Source organism: Chelmon rostratus, chromosome 10 (genome assembly GCF_017976325.1).
Source record: "Chelmon rostratus isolate fCheRos1 chromosome 10, fCheRos1.pri, whole genome shotgun sequence".
NCBI lineage: Eukaryota > Metazoa > Chordata > Actinopteri > Chaetodontiformes > Chaetodontidae > Chelmon > Chelmon rostratus.
This window is the reverse complement of record NC_055667.1, coordinates 24654025-24679456: the sequence shown is the minus strand read 5'-3', so window position 1 is coordinate 24679456 and position 25432 is coordinate 24654025. Positions and strand designations below refer to the sequence as shown.

Below are 25432 nucleotides of genomic sequence, written 5' to 3'. Positions count from 1 at the left end.
AAGCCATGCATCACACTATCAGTGAAGATATTCAGCAGACTTCAGTGTGCACTGTATTGACACACACACACACAACACACACATACACTCATCCCGAGTGGCAGCAATGTCTCGGAGAAAAAAGAAAAACTTTACCAGTCACCACTGCCAGCCGAGGAACAGCAAACAAAGACTGGATTTTGCCATCACATTTGGTTTCTGCCTTATCCTCCCTCTTGTACGTTCTATTAAACCGGTTGATATTATAGAAATAGTTGTTGTTGTTGTTAGCAAACAGGTCAGATAAATGCGGAGAATGCAATGCTCAGTCTGCATTTTTGCCCAGCAGACTTCATCAAAGTGGCTCTCTGCTGTACTGAAACTGATCATTCTGTATGTGTCAAATGCAAATGACGAGATCATGTGCCTGTCACGTGTTAGACAGAGCAGCTAATGTTGTACACATACTGAAAGCATTTTTTCATGTTTGTTTTATCTGATTAAATCTTGTCAAACTCTGGGTTAAAGAGGCCGCATGTTCTCCAAGCACCTACGGGGCAAATTAAAATGTCCTTTGTGTGTTTTGCATTAGTAAGACTCAATCACTCGCATGTGCCGCCCTAAATTAAACCATTTTTGCACCCCCTGCAACACTCTGATTCAGTTTTTGGTATTCTTGCCTCACCCCGAGATCCTGTTACACAAACAAGTCTAGTATGTTAATCAAAGGCACCACATGTGACACGTCGAGGCCTCCCGCTCATTTCCTATTGTTCTGTGACCACAAAGGCTCTGTGAAAGGCTATCAATCTGGAGAAGCAGTATGATGCCTCAGGATGGTGAAATTGCCAAGAGATGTCATGAAAAATGCGATCTGTGTAGTGGTGCAAGCAATCGGATCCTTTTACTTAAGTAAAAGCAGCAAAACTGCTTGCAAAGATACTCTCTTGCAAGTAAAAATACAAAAGTATTAAAAGGTAAATGCATTTAAAGTATTAAAGTAAATGTACTTGCATATAATTAGACTATTATTATTATTATTACTTATGCTTTAACATGATTGCAGTATCATAATCTATAAATTAATCATATGTTTCTACTGTAACTCCAGCTGTCACATGCATGTAATGGAGTAAAAATACCTCATAATTGTACTCAGTGAGTAAATGAGTAAATGTACTTAGCTACTTTCCATTATTGTCTATGTGGAGGTGGTAGTAGTTCAGATCTTTATTTCTAATGTCGATTCTACTGCAGTTACTTCATTAACATTCGTGCTCTGTGGTGGTAATGACAGCAACAAGTGGACAAACATTGCTTACTTTTAACTAAACTAATTTAATTAAATGTTGTCCTATTGTTTGACTTTATGCAAATGTAATTCTTCCTTCCAACATCCTGCAAACTCATTGTCTCCGATTCTTTCCAAAAGAAGCGTACATGTATGCATTCAGTAAATTCTAATTAAAGATAAAGTAGCATCTCTGAAAAACCGAATGCTTCGCTGAATAATGATGTATTCAGGAGACAGACGCCCTGATAGGAGCTGGATCAGCGAATGGGGAAAGGCTGCGGTGGCTTCTTTTTGTCTTGACGTGTCAGGAGCAGCTGACTGCATTGTTCTCCTGCAGATTCACAGCCTGGCTTCTTTCATAATCCCGGTGTCGCTCCTGAAAGACACTGATAATATATAATCTCCTTTCTCACCCCGAGCCCGTCGTGTTGATGCGGGTGCAAACAGCTGTTGTGATGCTGATCGTCAGAGAAATTTCATCAGTCAGCAAAAGAATTCCCTTCTTTTCTGCACATGTTTGAAATATTTTTGCTTTTGTCTGAGGACAAAATGAGAAAACGAAGACTTTCCTTTATTCTACAAAACCAAAATGGACGCAGTTACACACAAAAAGAAAAGAAAGAAAGAACATATTGTAAGAAGCCATTATTATTTAAACATAACTCTTTGATGCTTCTGTTATATAATCCTCCATGTATAATAGTGCTTGGATTAAACCAACAGTACCATTTAAATAGTGTATTTCTCTTATTATCATAACCAGGAGAAACTGAAGTGGGTTTAATGACGCTCCTGACCTTAATCTCCTGTCAGACGTAAACTACACAGTCTCAGAACATAGTCATGTAAATATCTCATGTTTGAAATTGGCAGATGAGGAGTACCACCCCCCTCTTTAGACAGACTTTAGACAGATTTCCTCTGCACACACAGCTAAAAAACAGTCTGTCATGACAGCAACACATCGTGTCTAAAGATGTGCATCCATGAGTCTGAGGTCGGCCGAAAATTTCAAGCATTTTGGATTCATACAAATCCATTTTGACTTATATCTAGTATTGTCACGTTCATATCTTGTTACTGGCACCACTGTTTCATGCTTTCCATGCATTTCTGCCTTGTATCTCCCCAGTTCAATTTGCAGTCTTTACTTGCAACAAACATTTCAGGAACCCAAACAAGTACAGAAAAAGAAATTGAAGCTTTTAATCTGCCTTAAACATATTTTAGTTTTGTGAAATATTTTTGCTCAGCACACAGCTGACCCTCTTGTCCTTCAGCTGAGCTTAAAACATGATCACATCACTGACTTGGGTTTCACATAAGTCATTTATAGGATTTCTGGCCTTTTGTCCGTCCAGCAGGATGTCACATTCCCCAGCAAACAACCCTAAAAACCCCCTGAGAGCATCTGCATCAGAAAGCCTCCCTAACACACATCTGCGGGACCTGCTGATTCACCCCTGACTGAAGTGAATGAGACTGTCCTGCAGAGGCGAGATCTGATGATTTATTATCAGATCAGAATTAGCGATCACCTTGAATTGTTTCTCCCGAACGTTTCCCCGCAGAACAGACCTGTTACTGCCGAGCGGTGCTGTGATGCACATTAGTGCTGACAGAAGGCCTCCTGTCAGGCCTCCCTGCCCACTGTTCCCTTGTTCCACCCCCTCTGAGCTCAGTGCATTCACACAGTCACATGCATTGTCCTGGGATGAACTGCAGCAACATGGTGGTCAAGCAGCTCTTGTGCAGTGTACAATCTTTTTGCACTACAACCGTTTTTACTTTAATAAACCAGTCAGTTCATTTTTGCCTGTGACTGTGCAGCAGGGCTTGACCAGCCCGCATGAAATGTGACCGCTTTCATGATCGTGCAGAAATGCCATCCCTTTAAAAGCTCCCAATTGTGGCATTTCTGCGTGTAGAGACATGCAGCTGCTATCTTCGCCTGCGCCTTCTCTTTTCCAGGACACCCGGGTGCATGAAAGGCTGAGTGAATTTCTTAATAAGAATGAAAGTGAAGACATCAGGAACTGGTGGCGAGGTTCAGTTAAATTAAAAGTTTCTCATTTTAAGATCAAGTGCATGATTTTATGTTTGGTAATGAACATGAGCTCTTCGCGCGGTATTGTTGGCAAAAAACGTCACACTGCATCTTAATTTGAAAAAATCCTCAAAGGGAAAGGACAGACAATGGACCAGCGCAGGAACCACCTCACTTTTTCTCCTTCAGTGCCACGGCAATTACTTTGATGCACAATTTAAAATGATCACACCTATTACAGAGGGTAACGCACAAGGAGTGTGTCTCATTGATAACAAAGGAGCAGTATGAGTTATGCCTGCAGGGGCCGCGACTCATCACTTAATGGTGGGTGAATGGTGGGTCTCAGACATTACTATCTAAAACACATCCTTCCAAAGACTTCACACTCTGCTATCCATCACAGAAATTACATCATAAAAGGTAAAAGAAGATTTGAGGGCTTCCTTTACCTGAAATATGCAATTCCTTAGATCTTGTTCTACATCTTTTATCTCTAAGGTGTCTCACAGACTCTAAAAAATGCATGAATTAGTATTCAATAGCGATGTCCCGCAGTCATCCCTCTGTCAGTCACAGTTACAAACGACGGCCCGTGCTGCGGTCGCTTTTCTTCTCTGCGACCACGTCTGTCAGATAGCTGTCACTTGTCCGTCAGCGGCACAAATAAACACAAAGGAGTCAATGGAGGAGTACGGGAGGAGTCACAGGATTTGCCTCTGCACCCAACATAGCAAGGTGTGACTCATGTGTCACACCTACGTTACAGCCGCTGGCTCACAAATGATCTTTAAGTTGTGCACATTAAAATGATTTGGATGTAGGAATGTCACGAATGTCGTCCTCATGGCTGTTTATATCTGGATATAATGCCTTACTAGAGCCATGACTCATACTCATACTACTCTGTGTGTACTTTATTGTATATATCTACCCCTTCTGTATATACTGGTATGCACATTACTGCACTTAAACCTCTAGTTAGATGCCAAACTGCATCTCTTTGTCTCAGTACTTGTGCTCTATGTTCTGCTAAATGAATCTGATCTAATCTAATTATATTTAGTTTTTGTCAAACTTGCTGAGTCACATATTTCTGCAGTCGTTGCAGCACCCAGTTATTCTTGATTTCTCAGCGCCACTGTAGTTCACGCTGATGGAGAACAAACAAATAGTGAACATGTTTATTGTCTTCAAGATTGCTGAAGTTACACATACATGCATACGTACATATAGGCAAACAAAAGCATGATATTAATTGCACACATGCCAAACAGAAATGACTAACATCACAAGACTTGGATTAGATTGCACGACACGAAGTGGTGCAATCAAATTAAAAGCTAATCAAGTGTGATTTATGACTATTGCAAAACGCACCACAAGGACACATTTGCACACTGACGCCATTTTTCCACCTCAGATGCGTTTGTTATCATGAACTCTTACAATCAGCTCCCCACAGAACAGTAAAGATTGTGATTTTCCCATATGGCCCAATACATGAGTGTTATGTGCTTTAGTCTACATATAGCTTACATAAAGTTAAAATATCTGTAAGTGCCGTTTGTTACATGAACATGCTCCTCTTTTCAGCTTCAGCTATCAGTTAGCCTGCATTGCCACAACTGCATGATTTCTCTGGTGTGAACTGTAAAAATAGAAACTGTATGTTTATGTTTGTAAATGCATTTGACGAATGATGATGCTTAAAGCGAAGCAAGCTACTGTCTATTGCATAAGCCCAGTACGTCAGGCTGCAGGAACAGAGTGAAGTCACATTAAATGTCTGTAGAAAAGTTTTCACACTCACATTGCTGTACTTGTCAAGACATTTATATGACCAAATATATATATATATTAAATATATATATCTCAACAACCTCCTTTGACCATTTCAAAGCACAACTCATTCATCTACCTGCCCCACTGTTCATCTTTCTCGCCGCTGCTCACTTGCTTTTATCCTCCCACTCACTTTTCCTGTGCTATCGCAACTTCGAAACAGGAACAAAAACCAAAAAAATGGAGTTTAAGTAATTCAATGGGGGTTGAAAGGGAGATGAGAGAGAGGGAGGGAGATAGAGGCTGAGTAAGAGAGAGGGGGTCTGTACAGCAGGGAAACTTTAGTGCTGGTTTTGGTTTCATTTGGCCTTCTCGGCTGCTGGAGCAACAGTGACCGGCTCTGTCTGGACTCCGGCGTCTGTAGAGTTACGTTTCTGACCCTGAAATTTAAAGAGAGAAAAACTTAAATGTTTGTTCTTTACAGTTTTGTCTTTCAAGATCTGCGACAATCTTATCTAACCCATTAGATATTTATCTCCTAAAAGTTCTTGATGCTGGTTGTGGGCAGCAGTTTCCCAACTTCCTCCAGATTTTCTCACTTGTATCATATCAGTAAACTGCATGGAACGTGTCCTCTGATTCAGATTTATTAACTGTAAGTTATTTAAACCAAACCGTGCAAAACAACCCGCAGCATGTGTAAGATAATGTGCACTGCACTGTGAAACAGGGGCCACACTGTGGCAGCTGAGCAGCTGCTGCCATCTAGTGGAGATGAAGCTACACCTGCGTCCTGCAGCAGAGCCTTTCAAAACTCTCCTCACCAGAATTTTAAAGAACATCTGGATGGAGTTCCTCTTCTCCAGTTTCCTGGGCACGCTGGCTGCATCATCTCCAGCTTGGGAGGCCGCTGAAGCTGGCTTGCTATCTACAGCCGCCTCTGACGACTTGGCTGCCGCTTTCGGTTCCTCCTTGGCTTTAGCCGTCTGTGCTGCCTCTGCTGCTGCAGCTGGGGCAGGGGTGGCCTTCTTGGGATCAGCAGCCTGAAAGCGTCGCGGTGCATCATGAAAGACTGAATTACTCGGACAGCCGCCGTGGATCCAGTGTCTTATATAACATCTTAAGTGCTCTGCTCATTAAGCACAAATGGACTTTGAGGTGACATCAGATGTAACATTTGAAGCGACATTAAGATGCACCGGTTGTTAGACTCCAGTGTGACTGCAACAGTATGAGAGGTGGTTATAGAAGCACCGTTATGACTTTCAAACTTAATAACAGATACACAAAATGCAAAATACAGAAAGCTGTTTGAGAGCAGGTTTTAATACCAGATGTAACTGATGAAATTAATAATGCGTCTATTCTCGAGGGGGAGTTTGTCTGTATTTACCACTCCAGCTGTTCTCCTGAGGAGCCGAACTCCACTTGTGGAGGCTGCCTGGACTTTTGTTGTCATGTGGTCTAACAGTACCTCAAATTCACAGTAATCTGTTACCTTCTGTTTAGTAATTCCACCACAATTCACACGATTCTCAGATATTTGAAAGTCTTATGTGAATAGATCCTTACTTTAGGCTTGAACAAAGACAGGAAGGGCGACTTTGAGGCGGTTTTCTTCTCTTCTTGAACAGGTGGTGCTGGTTCTGTCTTTGGAGCGGCCTCCAAGGTTCCGGTTTTTGAGGGATCCACCTTCTTTTAAAAAAAGCAGAGAAGAAAATACGCGGCATGAGCTATTTACGAATTAAAATGCATGGCCATCATCGAGGCTGACAGGGTGTGGGCAGGAGCTGCCACCTGTGAAGTGAAGGAAGGGGGAAAAAAGGGGCAGAAAAATCTGATAAGAACCGGTCCCTGTAAGAATAAAGAAGCCCACACCGCCATGCACAAAAGTAGAGAATGTTATTGGCTGCAAAAGAAAGAAGACAGAAAATAGGAAAAGGAGCATTTCTCCACTGAAGATGAGAGTGAACTCTTTCAGAGGAGTAATTCGACACCTTGGGAAATATACTGATTTACTCTCTTGCCAAGAGATGAGAGGACTGGTACAGTTTCATAGCTGTTAGAGATGATGCAGGAAATGGTTAACTTAGCATAAAGGATGGATACAACTAGCCTGGCTCTTTCCAAAGGTAATGAAATCTTACATGTTATATCTCATTTGTTCAATCCAAAGACAATGCGATGACGTGTTAATTAGTGAGCTTTAGAGGGGCTAGTAGGAGGATTTTATTACCTTCAGACAGAGCCAGGCCAGCTGTTTCCAGTATTTATGTTAAGCTAACTAGCTTCTTGCTGTTGCCTCATAAGGACCAGTGTGTAAATCCTGCACTCTAGTCCTTTAACAGACAGATATGAGAGCGGTATCAATTTTCTAATCTACTGTAAATATGTACTGTAACTAGGCGTATTTCCCAACAAGTCAAACTCCTTTAATTTACCTCAGCTTCTACCACTGGCTCTGCCTTTTCCACCACCTGCAGGGAAGGAAAAACTATTTTTTCCCATCATTTTAAATGCTGAATAAAAAGCAATGAAATGTGGGCTTACTCATTTAACATGATGGAAGTTTACAGCAAACATATATTGGTGATACAGTGTGAATTAAATAATCAAAACATGGGAAAAAAATGTTTTTTTAAGATGCAAATGCCACATTGCATGTGTGTTAACTGACATGAATGAAAGATTATATTTGGTTCGGTATAATAATTGGTACATCTGGTACAGCATCATGTCAGAGGCACCTGTAGAGTAAAGGAAATCAAGAATTAATATTCCCAAGCGCTTCCTGCTGATTTACCTGGCCTTCTACAACTAGCTGTGCCACGTCCTCTGCTGTCTCATAAGGTTCATTATTTTCTCTCTGTGCAGATGCAAATGAGTCAGAACATGTGAAATAAACCTATGCGATGTAGAGAGTGGAGATGTGACACAATCAAAGGAAGAAGAGTTTTCCACTCCCTGGAAAAGACAAAACCCCACAAGTTAGAGCTGTCCCGTGATTTACCTGGACTTCTACAACTGGCTTTGGCACCTCCGCTGGTGTCTCCTGCAGAGCAAAACTACTTTGTTATTCTGAAGAGATGCACAGTGAGATGGACATGTCTGTTATGAGCATCCTCAGAATACATTAATATAACATCAGCCTGCATACAACTGAGAATACTGAGCACATTCTCCAGTTTACCTGCACTTCTACAACTGGTTGTACCTCTACTTCTACTGCTGGCTGTGGTGCCTCCTTGATTGTCTGCAGGACAGTGAAGGAATTTTTGTTGTTAGTTAAAAGCCAGCAAGACAGACAGAAAAGTCCTCAAAAACAGAGGAAAAGGTTAGCATGGTAATGAGTGCTGACTAATATGAGCTGGATAAAGGGATAGCTTGACATTTGTCTTGGGGAGAGTTAGATGAGAAGATCAATAGCATTGAGCAAAAGTTCCGGAGGTGATTAGCTTAGCTTAGCATAAAGACTGGAAGCAGGGGGAACAGCTAGCCTGGTGTTAATTGCCAGACGTAGGGGTGGTGATACTGTAGGTATATTTGTATGTTATGAACAGAACCAGGCTTGCTGTTTTGCCCTCGTCTTTATGCTAAGCTAAGCTAATTGTCTCCTGGCTCTAGCTTCATAGCACACACACACAAGACTGGCAAGGTATAAAAAATGTGTATTTCCCAGAATAGGGTGACCAGATGTCCCGGTTTTTCCAGGATCGTCCCGGTTTCAAGATGTGTGTCCCGAATCCTGACAAACATCTATAAAACACTAAAAAGTCCTGGTTTTCACCACACTTAAAATAATAATGAGAATATGATACATGTTTTTAGTGCTCACATAGATGTTTATCGTGTTATGTCCCACTCGTTATCAGCATGCTAATGATTAGCTGCCAGAGAAAGTTCGTCTTTGCTAAAGGAGGCTCCAGGAGGCTCACTCCTTCCTACATAAAGTCCAGGGCAATGAAAATGCTGCATTCATGCCATCGCTGGTGTTGAAAGCATGCAACAACCTCCAGGGCTGAGAATTTAAGCCAATGTGAGTGCAGTTCCTCAAATGACCACACGAGGCTGGCTCCGAAAGTGGGTCAATTCCCATAGACCCCCATATTAAAATGCACAACTTCACAGCAGAAACACAGCCTGGTGCAAATCAGTTTTGTTCTTTATAGCTAATTTCCCCGTTCGTGACAACTGTAGGAAGGTGAATTTTTATATGGTTCACTCGTTTAAAACATTTTAAGGCTTAAGATTATGCATAATTATGGTCATGCCCGCTTTGAGTGAAAGCTAGCTGCTGGGTTTCAGCTAACAGGCTTCATTAAGCCCACCTCAGCTCCACCCACTCTCCACCTCATTGCCCATTTTTGGATTAGCTGGGAGTTTGGTGGAGTCAGACGCTGCCAAGATGGCGACAGCTGCAGCCACCGTCACTGAGCTTCACATTGAGTCTTTCAATCCTTTCACGGAGACTACGTCCATGTTTTACACAGTCTATGGTTGAAAAACGTGCTCGGTAGTTGAAGTGCTGAATTAACAGTCCCCCGTCCTAATGACAATGCCTGTTGTGTGTGCATGAGTGCATACATGAACGTGCAGAAAGCATTTAGGGGTTTTTGATTAAATGAGTCACGAAAGCAATTATGTATCATGGAAATATGGACTGCGGTAGAAACAGTGGTGCTTTTCCAGGGAACCCCTTTAAAAGCCAAAGTCTGACTATTATTGCTTGTCTAACTGAGGAGTCACATTTTTTAAAGAGTACTACAAAAACCTGATTCTGAACCGTGTGAATTAAGCCTCACACAGTGCTGCAGGTTCCACTTCGGAAACAGCAAATTGTGCAGTTTCTGCCACCTCCAGACAAAGCAGCTCTTGTTCAGTTAGTAACAGGATGAGGGACGGTCGGTCTGAGAATATGATAATCTACTGTACCACTGCTGCAGCTTTGGCCGGGGCACTGGCTCCACTTGCTGAAGCGCCCTTGCCTTTGGATGCCTTGACACCTAGCAGTGCCTCAAATTCACATACAGTACGTTTCACAGTACGTTATATAATCTGACACACTTTGGAACATGCACTCACTGAAAGACTACATGAATAACCATCCCTGAAAATAATTATCTCATCTTGCAATCTCCGGCTCCCTCTTTAGTTACCTTTGGACGGAAGAACTTGCTCAGAGTATCTTTGGCTGATTTTCCTTTTGAGGACTCGGGTTCCTTGGCAGCAGCTTTTGGTTCTTCTTTTGGTGTGGGTTTTGCAGGTTTGGCAGCTGGCTCTCCTTTCATTTCCATTTTCGGTGGCTCTGGAGGAGGTGGCGGCGGGATAGACATTCCTTTGGGTGCCGCAGGCGGCTCACATACTTGTGCAACCTATTCAAAAGAGCTTGTGTTAAAATAATGCGTTGCTATGGAAAACCAGAGGAAACTGTCCACACTGTCTTCTTCAACAGCAAATACATTTTAAGACACTCAATGACAATATGAGGTGAGGTATGATAACACCAAGGGAACATAAACTATTAAAATGGAATTAGTTTGTGAAATTCAACATTAGCATTGAATGGTATTTCGAAAGTTAACTGAACAGGAAGTGCAAGACGTGTTGTACAAATTAAAAGACTTTATGGGCAATGTGCTCACAGTAGTGGTTGCCGCTGGTTGGCTCTCCTTCTGGGACTATTTGGCAACAGAAAAAGGAAGCAGTTAGAGAAATAAAGTTAAACTGAAGCAAACAAATGACTGCAAAAAACTTGAGTGCATGTCCTATAAATGCTTTGGAGAAACGCTGTAACACGCTGTAAAAAGTATTGCATTGAAAATGTCACTGTAGTAAAAGTATGTAAGTATAATCAGAAAAATGTTCTTAAAGTATTTATAGTAAAAGTACTCAATCCAGTTATACTATTATGTTTGATTTCATTAGATTATTCTTACTCATGCAGCATTTTACTGTTTATTACAGTAATTATTTTCCTTATGAATCAATCTCCTGATTATTTTCTTCAGTGACAGATTTAATTGTTTGGTTTGTAAAATGTCAGAAAATAGTGAAACTTTCACAACGTTTGTCCAACTAATAGTCCAAAACTGAAACTCATAAAAAAATACAATTATTAAAATAATTATGAGGAGAAGCAGCAAAGCATGAAAATAATAAGTTATTTTATCTGCTGTACTTGTACATGTTGGTACAGTTGTTTAATTTATCATGAAGCACATTTTATAATTGAATTTAATAATTTGTTAAGTAATAGGCTGTCAAATAACTTTAACTAGAGTTAAAAAGTACAATATTTCCCTCTGAAATGTCCTGGAGTAAGACTAGAAAGTAGAATGAGCAAGTAGCAAGTACAAATACCTTAGATTTGTACTTAAGTATGATGAGTAAATGTAGTGAGTTACATTCCACCACTGAACCGGTGACCCTGGACTTCAGTATGTAATAATTGCCTGGTGAAATAATCGTCCCCCTAACATTGCTGAGTTGTCTGATGCGACTGTACGCATAATAGAAAATCAAACAAGAGCATGAAAACCTTTAAAAAATAACCCCACAGTGATACTGTCACAGTCAGTTAATCTTCAGTTAAATATGATGTCATGCTTCATGGACATCTGTTCACCTGATCTTTTGTGGCATCGGGAGTAGCTGTTTCCTTTTTGGCTGTTTTAGTGGAAGTCACCTGCGCAACAAGGGAAGGAAAATTCACTTTTCTTCATCAAGAGGAAAAACAAAACGCCTGCCCCTCAGATGTTAAATGCATGATGTTATGTCACGTAGCTGGCAATGATGGGGCAGTGTAACACGATCAGAAGCTGATGTAACAGCAACAGAAAATGAATTATTTCGCTAAAACAGAAGCCTTTCATGAGTGCAGACATAGGCCTTTATGGTGAGCTATCGGTGGCACAGAGTGCACACTGAGGTCCCTGACAGAGCACATACAGTACATGCGCTGTCATTGTGACAGCCATTGTGCTCCGGAGATGGCGTAGGCCTGCCCTCGCTCTATCTTCACAAATCTCAACTTCCAACTGCACAGGCCTCCCTTGTGAGCTCACACTATGGGTTGAACAATAGGCCACCACATTCCCGCATGTTCAAAGACTTGATTAGCATGGAGCTAGGGCAATGGTAACTCTTTAAAACGGCATGAATCCAAAAGACAGCACGATGAAGAGGAAATACAATAGCTGCTTGTTGTAGGTTTTCCATCAGGCTCTGTCATAATGGCAGATTTAGGTTATGGATACCGTTACTGCCATAAAACTGCCTTTCTACGAGCCTCAACGTAGAATAAGAGTAATCACAAAAATCAAATTTAAACACAATATCTTTCATTTGTTCTGGCAAATTATCAAATGTCTTGGCTTCAGTGAGGCTTTGAGTAAAAATGAGAGCACATTAACTGGTTTCTGCCACTTTTAATTACAACAATTCTTCAATTAATTTTACCCAAGCAGCCTAATTTCACAAGAGGAGCGATTAGAAATATCAAGTGCACGTCGACCACATTTAGTTTCTCAAATTGTGTCACTTACTAGTGTTTTGAAGAAGTTCATAACTGGATTCTCTTCTGGGTTGCTGTCCTCTTGGTTTTCCACTGGTTGACTGTTTCCGTTGTCAGTTTCCGGAGCTTTTTCTTCCTCTGGCCTCGGGTCTGGAGTCGCAGTCTTGGTCTCCCTTAATGGTTCTGACTCTTGCTTTAGGTTAGCTGTCTCCTATACACCATCACAAAGAATTAGCCTTTGAGAAAAAGATGTTAGAGCAGCAGAGCTGATATGCAAGCAGCGAGTGTCTTAATCGCAGCATTGAGAGGGGAGCGCACAATTCCAACCATGCCTCTGCCTACTCGGGGCATTGTCAACAATCACCCTTTTATTAATGTGTGTGTCCCACCCCTCACTCATTGATATTCAACAATGTGTGAGAGTTATGCCCTGAGAAATGTCAGGAAACTCAAATACCTTGCTGTGTCCTGATGGTGGTTATCTTTAAACTGACCAACCCTCATTTTAAGATCATTTTAGTGAATCTGTTTGATTTTCATTCAGCGTGGCCTGATTAAAGTTTCATGTTCCTTTTTAAAGCAAGTCACTCCTATTCTCATCCTTTTCTAAAATAATGCACAATCCTGATTTCAAAAAAGTTGGGATGCTGTGTAAAATATAAATAACACAGAATGTGATAACTTGTATTTTTTCCACATACTCAATGGAGAACAGTCCAAAGACAATATATTTAATGTTTGAGCTCATCGGCTTCATTGATTGTTGTAAATATCTGCTTATTCTGAATTTGATGCAGCAACACATTTAAAACAAGTTGGGACAGGAGCAACTAAAGACTGGGGAAATAGTGGAATACTCCAAACACACCTGTTTGGATCATTCCACAGGTGAACAGGTTGACTGGTAACAGGTGATAGCATCATGATTGAAAGGCTCCGTGGTTCAGAGCGAGGATGGAGCGAGGTTCAACACTTTGTCAACACATGATTGGATAAGGGAGATTAATCAGGGTTGTATTATTTGCCACTAAACACTGACCATAAGAGTGCAAATAAATTATGACCAAAATCATGAATGACATCTTTCAAGCTCTTAAATTCAGTGTTTTCATTTTATTGGAAAATGTTTCAGTACTTTACAGTGTGATTATTGTGTTGATGATATATACAAGCACAGGCACTTTGAGTTATTAAAAACCACATCATTTTACAATCCAGCTTCTTACCAAATATCATTAAACACATGATATCCTAAAGAGGTAGACTAATATTTGTAGAAACAAAAACAATGTTCAGTCCTTCATAATTTATTGCTGTTCTTCCTTTGGAGTCACATCAATGGTAACAGTAATACTGTATCCCACTGAGGACATCTTTAAACCCTCAAGCCTAAATGCTGATTCTTCAACAGTTGATGTACAAGCTGACTGCAGCCTAACAAGGAAAGCTTCCATGTCTGTGGTTGTGACAGAGGTATCTACAATCATTTCTGCACTTTGTGTTGACTCTGTGTCTGGTGCTACCTCCTCACAAGTCACGAGATCACACTCAGTGGCAACATCTTCTGTAATGACTTCTGCTGCAGGGGTCTCAAGAACAGCCTCGACACACTCTGCTGGAGCCTCGTCTGAGGCGGCGATGTGAGAATCTTCGGGCTGCTCGTCAATGACGGCTAAAACATCCCCACAATCACCTGTTTCATGTGCTCTCTCATCTGGAACCTCGTCTTCAGTTGCCTCGAGGATTACAGTCGACACTTGTGTCTCAAGACTTCTCGCCATCTCCACAGCCTCCTCGGAGACGACGGGACTGGAATCGGTTGGTTCATCTGCAGCAACCACAGATGGGGCAATGTCCTCCTCAATGAGTTCCTCTTGGACTGAAAGACAAGGCTCAGGCTCTTCTAAGGTGTCCATCAGCGGCACATCTGCAGGTTTCTCTATGTTTTCAATCACCTCAAGCTTCTCTAAAACAGCTTCAACAACTGATTCAAGTGTGTTCTCCAACATCTCAGTGGTTTCATCTTCATCACATGGGTTTGGACTCTCTTCTACAGGTTCTTCAGAACTGGCATCCCCGGTGACTTGTCCTCCAGTAGATGACTCTTGAACAGTGGCGTCTTCCTCAACTCTTTCTGGCACTGCTTCACATTCATTTGACAAAGCCTCCATAGCTTCTTCATCCTCATCCTCAGCAGCTCTCTTGCTTGGCTCTTCTGGAATGGGAAGGTTTGCTTCCTGTTCTCCTGAAGGAAGCACAAAAGCTGTTGCAGAGATGACCTCTTCTTCCGCGGGGATGCCATTATCCATTGCTGGCTCAGGAGGACTGATGGGACGGAGTTCAAATTCAAGAGAGAGGGCATCAATTGCTGCATCTGGTATCACCTCAGCATCGTCTTCGACAGTTACAGGACTTGGTTCTGCTTCCTCAGCTCTTTCTGGTCCCATATCCTTGACTGCAACAGCATCATCAGCAGTGGCCTCTTCATGTGCAGATTCCATTTTAACAGGGACAGAAAGTTCTTCCGCAGACATGCCTTGGTTTGCAAGTACAGGATTCGGCTCCTCACACTCAGTTTCTATCACTGTAGTCACTGGCTCTTCGTCTAAGGGAGGAACAGCAGCGAGAACGGCCTCTACACAATCTGCCACCACTTTCGGAAGTCCGAAGAAGCTCTCCAATGGCACAGTTTCCTCAACACTGTTTTCTTCTGCAACCGCTTCTGGTGCCACATCAGCTATCAGATCTTCAGTAACCTCAGCACTCTCATTTGTGGTAATAACTTCAGGAATAGATTCAAGGTTGACTTCATCTTCAGGAGAATTTAAAGCCTCTTCAGGAAGTTCTTCAATGGTGGTAAGCTCGTTGGAAGGAACCTCCACAGTGATAAATTCTTCACTTATTCCCGGTGCATCCGTGACTGCAACGGCATCATCAGCGGTGACCTCTTCAAGGGCAGATTCCACCTTAACTAGAATTTCTGTCAAAAGAGGGACGGGCAGTTCTTCTGCAGGTACATGTTGGTTTTCAGGCGCAGCTTCTGGCTTCTCGCAAACAACCTCCAAGATTGTTTCCATCACCGTGTTCACTGGCTCTTCGTCTGGGGAGGAGACGCCATTTATTTCCTCGGCCTCAGGAGCGACAGCATTAGACTCAGGTTCAACGGTTTCAATCAGCTCTGCATCAGCCGGTATGTCTCTGGCTCCTTCACCATTGTCTTCAGTAATTGCTTCTTCTACATCTGGCTCTGGTGTGTTTGCAGCAGCAACTTCGGTGTCTTCAGAAACATCAGCAAAAACCACCTCAATACAATCTGCCACCACTTTCGGAAGGCTGGAAGAGATCTCCAATGGCACGGTTTCCTCAGCATTGTTTTCCTCCGCAACCGTTTCACCTTCAATAACGTCTTTGTTCGGGGTAGATTCTGATTCTGCAGCAGCTTCTGGCTCAGTTTCATTCACACTCTCCTCCTCAGGATCACAGTTTTTGATGTGGTTGACTTCAAAATTGTCGGTTACCTCCACCTGCTCCGCTCTGAACACTATATTCTCATACTCATTGTTCCCAATGATGACCCTTTCTTCAATGATCATCCCAGCCGTCTGGTTGTCAAAGGGTTCCTGATGTGCAGTCTCATCAGCAGTTTCCTCAGCTTCTCCGGTTCTTGCGGTCTCCATCGTGATCACCTCCTCCACTGGGCCCTCAGTCTTTGTGGTCGTATAATCATCATCGTCGTCTGCACCGGTTTGCGTTGAAATATCTGCTTCGGTTTTCCTGTCTGTTTGCGTTGACGTCTCAGCTTTTTGGTGCAGACATTCAAAGTCCTCTTTGTGCTCAGCGATGATCTTGGCGGCAGCTTCGTCTCCTCCTGACTCCTTGATCAGGAAAATCAACATTCATGTTTAGATTAAAACATGTTTCCAGGACACACATGACAACCACGCGCTCGATCACACAGTGGCTGATTCAGCAGAAAAATAAACATTGTAATGCAATATAATACACAGTCCTACAGTTAATACTTAGGTTTTAATAGGTGTTGAGACTGTGTTGCAGAGGTGCTGACAACTCTGTGTTAGTTATGCAGGCTGTAGCTTGTGGTGTTGTACTGGAATCTATTATCTTGTAGGTGTTTTCTGCTCCATATATGTAAAAATTATTATATTCGACATTATACATAAGTTATTATATTATATATTATCAAAACATATATCATTGTTTTCACTCACCGGCTGTGGATCAGCGGCAGGGAGACTTACATCCGTTCGATCTTCGTTTTCTTGAACACTCTTGACATCAGCTGGAGGTTCGGCCTTCTTTTTGAACATTTTGCCAAAAATGTGAACTTTCTCCTCTTTGTTTTTCTTGGCCTCGTCCTTCTGGATGGGGGCTTCCAGGGTTTCGGAAATAACCGGAGTATCAGCATGCTCACAGTCTGATTCGACCACCACAAAGTCAGGCTCAGTTGATTCTGTAAGGTTTGAAGAGTGGGTCCCTCCATTTTGCTGGACTGCAGTGTCACGATTAACTGGAAAAAAGAGAAAGAAAATCTGAATATAAGACTGAAATGTGCCATCACCAAACTGACAGACAACAAACTAGCATGAGACACAACGATGAATTGCCAGGTTTTCATTTATACTCATGTATAAAACATCTTAAATCAAGGCAATATGTGCTTGTTGTTTAATATATCAGACAGGTTTAATGTTAGAACTTCTTTAATGTCCTTAATTATCTTAATCAGATATTATAACTTACTCAGATTTGTCTACTGGCTCCCTTAATCCCTTAATGCTTGTAACTAGCATGAGCTAACGTAGTTGATGCATGATATCTACTTGTGCAATGCTCCATGAAGTACACACAGGCTAGTGAATGCGTGAAAATGATGCTATCTCCGGTTTCAACATTAGCACTTAAACAAACTTAACTAGACACCTACTACATGACCAACATGACTGCAGAGAAACAAACCATGACAGGTTAAATTGTTGCTTCTTGTGTCTGAGACTACGCCTATGGTTTACATTGGAAGAGTCGAGACATAGTCCAGCTGGGAGACAGTGTGTTTACAGAGCTTTATAGAGTCCAAAGGACTGTTCCAACATAGACATGTAAAGATCAGCTGGTTTTGTCTGTCAGACACTGATAAACTGTACTCCACCACAAAGAAACATACGATGAAACTAAATAAAGAACGGTGGTCAAAGCTCAGAGAGTCCAGACTTTAGTTAACATGATCATGTGTCGGCTCTCTGGTATTTATCCCCACAGGAATTCATGAAAAAAATCTCACTCACCTTCAATCTCCAGTCCACTCGACGTGATATTTACAGAGACGCCGTTCACTGATCCATTCTCATGCTTCTCCGGAATTTTCCGATTCTATAAGAGATAATGTATAAAATAGTATTTGTCTGTGTTGGCTCCAGAGTTCACAAGTGGGTTATATCTCGACAGAAATGTGGGTTTTGACTGCAAACAGACGCCTGAACAATCCAGAACTCCACGAAGCAAATAACAGCGACTTTTCTGTGTGCGTCTCATCACCGACTCAGACACTGCAGGTATAGATTCTACAGGTGTGACATGACAGGGTGCAGTTTGTTTCATTTTACCTGGGTTAGCTCTTTGTTCTTGGAGTGCTCGTTTCCCATTTTTCCCAGTTTTCGGGACCAACAGACACAAGCTTTTAGGCTCAGATTCAACTAAAAGAAATCAAATAGAAACAGAAACATTGTTGGGTTTTAATTACATTAAATTGACAAAGTTACTCTGCAGATAATGACTAACTTCTTTAAAGTATTATAAATCTCAACTTCAGCATCATTCAAACATCTTACCTCGTCACACCTCTGCAGGTCAAGCGAGTGATATCCTCCTGAATCAAAAATACAGAAAGTGTCAGAGACTGTGTCTGAGAGATGGGTCTGATGGTCCGGCCCAACTGCATGTACAAGCTGTTGTTGACAGGCTATTTTATGTGTGCTTTAAAATGGGTGGGGCTGTTTCTGAGTTATCAATTGGATTTCCTCCAGTGAAAAGCCTGCCATGCCCAGCAGTGCTGCCGCTCTTTAATAAAGGCGCATGATTAGCTCAGCGTAATCTTTCTTTGAAATCTCTGAACATGCCCGACGACATCAGAGCGAGATCACACTCAATCACACTGTGATAAGACAATGTGGCGCTCTTCTGTTGACAGACGTAGCTGGGAAGCACCAGGATGCGTGGAGGATGTTGGCGTGGCAAACTCCCACACTGTCAAAACAAAAATACGTATGTCTGCACTTAAAGCCATATTAACCTGGAAAAACTTGAAGCATTACATGACATTTATAGAGCTGACGCTTTTATCTGAAGCCACAAAATGTGTCAAAGCTCATTTTCATTGTGATTCTTTAAAAGATTGTACCCAGGAAGTGCACAATAGGGGGTACCAGCCAAGACATTCGCAAAAGGATAAATAAAGCACATGCACCAGACTAAAAATCTGTAAATTTAACCAATCAACCAACCAGCTCTGAGACCAGAAGAAACCAAAGCTGTGTAATGTCAACACAACTGTGTGGAGCAGACCTGAGCAGGACACCCATAAATTATCCATCTTCCAAACATCAAACCTGCAGAAAGTCATGCAAACTTCATCTCCAACAACAACCTTCTCAGACAAAATAAATATAACATTTAATGCTGTCTGTGGACCTGGATTAGACACGTGCTCAGACCAGAAACAACAGAAATTCCCAAAGTTACGTTGCACTTGATTCTCGAGGGTAAATGAAAGAGAGGAACCACTGAGAGGGAGCTAACACACCACCAGCATAGCTTAGGAACTATGAAGGCATCATGCTATTATAATGTTATAATGGGACTGTCAGATTCAGAGTTTATTGATAATAACAAAATTAAAAAAAAGTCTAGCTGATGCACCTTGAAATATGAACTTTTTTGAGTTGCAAAAAACAAACATCTGCTTTATCATCACATTTTATCAAGACACACAAAGAACTCTGTAATGAAATCATCTGTCGTTAAAGACTTCCACAGTCATGTTTGAATGTCTTTGAGGGCCTGTCAATGCAGGAATACAAACGTGCCTATCTGAGAGACGTTCAGGGATCAAAGACAAACTGACCTCACTTCATCATCTTTTATTATTCCCTTTAATTTGGTGCTTTTGTGTGTGAATGTGACCATACTGACAAAAGCTCATTAACGCTTACTTTCTTTTGTTCTTTGCAACCGCCAGGAATTCAAGCCTCTTTATGCAAATCAACCAAAGCACAAAGTATCTGAATGTGTTCAGAAACTTCAAATGTGCAGTATTTATTGAATTTATCATAACAAGGCTTGGAATCCATGAACACAATGTCCCAATTGTAGCCTATAGCCTGCACATTGAGGTGGGAGTTGGATTCCCCTGTTCGGATTGTGCACTTCTGACTTCATGCAAGGCCTGCAGCTGAGCGACCTCAAGCAAACTCTTTATGATGCACCAACGCATGGAAACCCACCGCTTTTATTACAACCCTTACAAACAGGCCGCTGACTTTAAGACCAGCTGGAAGAAATGACAATCAAGAGTTATTTAACTCAGGTCAAAACAATTAGATTTTTGAAGGCCCTGTCCACTTGTTAATACTGTGCAACAGTACTTAGCCACTTTATCTTTGATGTGGTACATGTGTATGTGTTCTGCAGTAAGCCTGCATTGGATTAATAGTGTTAGAGCTTTGCAGATGAATTCTGTAAATATTTGAACTTGGGTGCAGTACTGTTTGCTGTAGAAATATTTACGGAGCAGCAGATCCGGATTTATATAATAACTTGTTTGACATATTGTAAGCAAGTCTGCACATTTCTTGAGATATTTAATTAATCTGGCTTAATTTGCACTTATAGTGAAATTGATAAAATATGTTGGCTCAGTGTAGAAGTGAAGGGTCCAGTTAAGGGCCATGTTTGATGCCACATTTCATTACCTGGTTTGCTTTAAAAGCAGGTGAGTGATCGAGGAACCACCGGAATCTGATATGAAATGGTCAAAAGTGACAAAATTAAGCATTTTACAGTCGTCTTTCACTGTCTATGATTGCCGTCCCACTAGGTGGCGGTATAGTTATATTGCTGTGTTGAGTCCCGCTGTCTTTGTGCAGTCGAGGAAGCCAAGATGGCAGCCACCATGAAGGGACCTGTAGTAAGTTTAAATTAAAAGAAATTCGATTTGGTTTTTTGAGACACTCTGTTGCCGTTTCATCTGGAGTTGCAAATGAAATCAGCTGAGACGCTTGTGGAAACAAAACCCCACAATTACCGGCGTCTGTGATATTTATAATCTTGGTCACACCCTCGTGTAGCTTCAATGATAGCAGCTAGCTAACGTTAGCTAAAGTGAAGCATGAGCTAGCTAGCTAAGGCATTTAGCAGCGATTCTGTGGCAGAGAGTCTATCTGCCCAATGACGATAGTAGTGATAATTATGACAATTAACTAAACGAGAGCCGTGATCGTTAACAACGTGTGACATGACATTAATCACTCAAACAGTCGCCTCTAGCTTGCTAGCTAGCGTTAGCTAACTGGACCATTCATAGTTAATGAGCTAACAAGGTGTGCACTGCCCAGTTTAGCTTTAACTGATTTCCTCTTGTTTGCAGGCGGTTGAAGACGTGAACGTCACGTTTGAAGACCAGCTGAAGATCAATAAATTCGCCAGGAACACGAGTCGGATGACGGAGCTAAAAAAGGAAATCGAAGCAAAGAAAGTAAGCGCTGTGTGTTGTGAATACAGCCAAATCACAAATATCACATATACAGTCCGTCACCTTCGTGAGGATTGTTCTGCTTTTGTTTAACTGTTTTTTAAGAGATGTTGATTTCATCGTAATTTTGCAGGCTGAATTTTGTGGTGCGTTTGATTGTCATGTAGTATAAGGAGGTGTTTCTAATATTTAGTTACACCCACCTACTTTCACCTCTTAGTTGATCATGATACAGTTCCTTGGAGCCAGGAGATGACTGTATACTTGAATCAGCCCTTACTGATTCCACTGAAACTCCAGCTGCTTGATTGCTCTCATGCTGATTTGTTAATTGCCCCAATTGAGACTCTGTAATTGTCATTGTCTCCGTGCAGAAATCGCTGCAGAACTTACAGGATGCCAGCGATGACCTCATGATGTTGGACGACGACTCTCTATTGATCCCTTATCAAATTGGCGACGTCTTCGTCAGTCACACCCAGGAAGAAACACAAGAGATGCTGCAAAGTGCAAAGGTAGGTTTTCGTCATCCCTTTTCATACTCTTCAGACTTCCAATCACCTGTGAAAGACCCTCATTAATCCAGAGTCATCAAGGTAAAAGACTATGGAGGAGAATTTAACATATATTGGCAGATATAGAAGGTAATTTGATGAGCAGTTAGCCCTGTGGGAAAATACCTGCTTTGTTCTTATTAAAAAAAAAAGTTTACACTTATTGAAAACAACAAAATGTGAGATCACAAACTGTTTTCTGTCCCATCCTGACCAGGACAGTTTGTATATGTATTACTGACATGGAATGAAAAACGAAGCATTGCCTTGTTGTAAACATTTTAGTCTATTATTTTTTTAACAACAAGCTGTACTTGATAAACATGTAAATAATGCTCATTTCCTAACAGAGTTGGATTGAAAAAAAGGGCCAGACCAAAAGCTTTCCATGAAGTTAGTGAGCACATGAAACCTGATAGAAAACAGGGTTTGTGGCTCTCATTTATCAGTGAAACACACAGACCTGTTTGACTATCCTTTGAGCTTCCTGTCTTCAAAAATGGGATTTACTCACATTTTGAAAGCCTCTATGTTTGCCCCATTAGACTGTGTTTGAGATCAGTAAGTAGCTGCTGATTAGAAACATTATAATAACATCTCGGTTGTAAAACAAGTCATGTCTCAGTGTAAGTGAAGCCTTTAGCGTTATCAATAAATATTCATGTTTTGTTCTTGCAGCAGAATCGTGTTTAAATTAAATAAATTTGTCCCTGTCACATTTATTTTAAAGCAGAAGAAATGGATTCCATTAAAAATCAGTTTGTTCAGAAAAGAAGATTCTGAAAGTAAAGATTTCCACATGCTTCATGCGCCCGTTCAAACGCCATATTAAAATCTATGTGGCCTGCTTTGGCTTTGATAGAGGGAGCCGTCATAGTGGTCCAAAATAAGTTGGAAATAAAATGGTTAAAATGCACAAAAAACTCGACCTGTCCAAACTCGCCCATTGACAGATGTGGATGTAGTGTAGCTGATAATTGGTTTTGGTGCCAGGACAGATTCTGCTCCCTGCCCCTTCATTTAGACTCGCTGCTGTAAATCACAGAGGCCGTGAGTTGTTGTTGTTGCATTTACTTTTCCTGCAGGAAAACATGCTGCAGTGTGTTGAATGAAAACATGTAATAGATTTTGTAAATGTCAGCAACTGAAAAACACATTTTTTTTTCTCAGTACAATCAAATGCAATCAGTTCCAAAAATGTATTCATATTTGGAAATCGCGATTTTGACGAATAAAAGCATCACAAATGAGAAAATGTTTTTACACACTTTCTCAATTTTCATCTTCATGGATTGAATTACATATTTGTGCAGTTTTGTAATGAGTTCACAGCTCAGTACATATGCTTCCATGTCACGAATCCATCTTATTGTAGCATTTCTTCCATTGCCAGATAAAAAATAATAATCTCCCTCATCCTGGTGCTCAGTCCAAAAACCTGCCAGTGTAATTTATGCCAAGGACGCAGAACACTGTCGAAATTTAAATTTTATTACTTTAGGGAAGGTTTTGAGCCCAAATTGGCTCCATGTCAGATGCAGATGTAAATTTTTAAGGAGGCGTTCAGCAGCTGGAGGGGCGGTCAGTCATCCTGGCTCTGTCCACCAGCACCCCTGAAGCTCACTAATTCACATGTTCTATCTTATTTGTTTAATTATCCGAAAAACTAAATATAAAAAGATGCTTTTTCGACAGAGGGTTGTGTGCTGGACTATCTCTCCTCCAGATGTAATGACTTCATGGAGTCTCCATGGCAACTGGACTCCTGATGCCAGAGTGATGTCGAAGCGTATTTCACAAAATGTAGAACTCTTCCTTTAAATGAATGTGCATCGATAGTTGGTCAACATCAACAAAACAAACGGCGACACCACTCCCTCCGCCTGGCTCAGGCGGCTGTGTCAGCCCGCTTTGGTTAGCCAGATAGCATTTTGCCACAAAGGGGAGCTTGAGATCCTCCTTGGTGGCCCTTTGGGAGAAGAGCTGGGCAGAATCAGGCCTTCACAGCAGCTAAAGGATCCAGGATCTTCCTGTTTGTCCCTGTGTTTGCTGCCGTTTCATCACACAACAAAGCACCCAGCGATTGATTGTGCAGCAGAAGGCTCCACACACCGAATGACAAATATGTTGAACAGCTCACCTTAGACTCTTATAGTTGAGTGCAATTTTCTATACATGCTAATTTTACGTGTTTATTTCGTCCAGCAATCAGAATGTGCTGTGACTGAGTCAACTAGCAGGAGCAATGCATTAAAACCACTTTGTTGCTAGCCTTGTTGGGAAATCGTAGAGCTGTCATGTAATTGGAGTTTCCATGTTCTGTAATCAGGAAGCGCTGGAGCAGGAGGTCAGAGGCCTTGAGGAACGAGTGTCAGCGATACAGCAAACGTTGGGTGATCTGAAGATCCAGCTCTATGCCAAGTTTGGTGACAACATTAACCTGGAGGCAGAAGAAAGCTGAGCGGTGAAATGGACATTGACAGCTGCCCGACTGCCCTCTGGGTCGGATGGAATTTACTAAATGTCTCTTTGACACGTGTGTGCGCTGAGCTCTCTCTTCTTTAACGACTGAAATGTGAAAGTCTTGACCTTAATTCAGAGTTTTGTGGTGTTTCCACGTCGAGTCAGGTTGATTAAATTCGTCCCATCTGTTACTGATCCACGTGGTTTTTTTGTTTTTGAAAATGAAAACTCTCAGAAACGGAGCTGAGAAAGATGTTTAGAGGCTTGACAGATCTCAGACTGAGAGACTGAGACAAACAAGTCTGCTCTTTTGTTATGAAGCAGAATTGAAGTCAAACTGATAATCTGCTCAGACACGTTGAAGAAAGATTTCGGTCTGTATCAAGACACTGATTTTCAACAGCGGTGGAAGAAGAATTCAAATGCTTTACTTAAAAGCACCAATACCACAATGTAGAAATACTCCATTACAAATAAGAAATTCTACTCCCATAAAAATGTCTTTAAAGTCTCAACAGTACTTGTTCTGCAGAAAGAAACCACTCTTGATGTTATTATGTATTAATAAACTTGTCAATGTGAAGTGGAGCAACTTTTTATGACTTTACATTAATGCCACGCCGTGAGAATTTTAAACAATACAAGTATAAAAACAGACACTCGACGATTTTTTGATGAAACGTTAAAAAGAAAACAAAATCCTCAGCACATAAAATATGATTATTTCTGTATTTAACACCCTGCACAAAGTGCTGCTACAGTGTAATAATGTTAATAGTAATACACACTATCACTAACATGATTTTCCTACCTTTATATTGTTATTAACTGTAAATTTGTATTATTTCTAGCTTGAGGTATGATTCACAGAGATCATATCGTTTTAAACACTTTACACACAGGTGGGTGTTTTAGCCCAGAGGTTCCTAACCTAAGGGTCAGGCCCCTCCGAGGGGTCGCGAGATAAATCTGAGGGGTCATGAGATGATTAATGAGACAGGAAGTAAAAAATACAAAGTTCTGTTGCACAAAT

The 25432-nt window shown here is 41.3% G+C and overlaps 2 protein-coding genes across 8 annotated transcripts; one reads left to right on the top strand and one right to left on the bottom strand.

Moving 5' to 3' along the window:
- Window positions 1–4490: 4490 nt before the first annotated feature.
- bcas1 (brain enriched myelin associated protein 1) lies at window positions 4491–18730 on the bottom strand. 7 transcript variants are annotated; one of them, XM_041946136.1, is made up of 15 exons: window positions 18465–18688; window positions 18240–18329; window positions 17922–18006; window positions 16848–17146; window positions 12650–12829; window positions 11731–11790; window positions 10748–10783; window positions 10262–10477; window positions 8296–8358; window positions 8116–8157; window positions 7909–7971; window positions 7547–7582; window positions 6678–6800; window positions 5930–6148; window positions 4491–5545 (listed from the first exon to the last, which is right to left on the bottom strand). In XM_041946136.1, exons 2-15 carry the CDS (start codon window positions 18276–18278, stop codon window positions 5465–5467), a joined length of 1542 nt encoding a protein of 513 aa, XP_041802070.1. In that variant the 5' UTR covers window positions 18279–18329; window positions 18465–18688; the 3' UTR covers window positions 4491–5464. The 7 variants fall into 7 exon arrangements, with proteins under 7 accessions (XP_041802070.1, XP_041802072.1, XP_041802071.1 ...); XM_041946138.1 differs by lacking the exon at window positions 7909–7971 and having other exon boundaries at window positions 6678–6797; window positions 18465–18686; XM_041946137.1 differs by lacking the exon at window positions 7909–7971 and having other exon boundaries at window positions 18465–18685.
- Window positions 18731–20779: 2049 nt separating this feature from the next.
- On the top strand, window positions 20780–24982 carry pfdn4 (prefoldin subunit 4). Its single transcript, XM_041946059.1, has 4 exons — window positions 20780–20818; window positions 21278–21385; window positions 21757–21897; window positions 24266–24982. Exons 1-4 carry the CDS (start codon window positions 20792–20794, stop codon window positions 24395–24397), a joined length of 408 nt encoding a protein of 135 aa, XP_041801993.1. The 5' UTR covers window positions 20780–20791; the 3' UTR covers window positions 24398–24982.
- The last annotated feature ends 450 nt before the right edge of the window (window positions 24983–25432 follow it).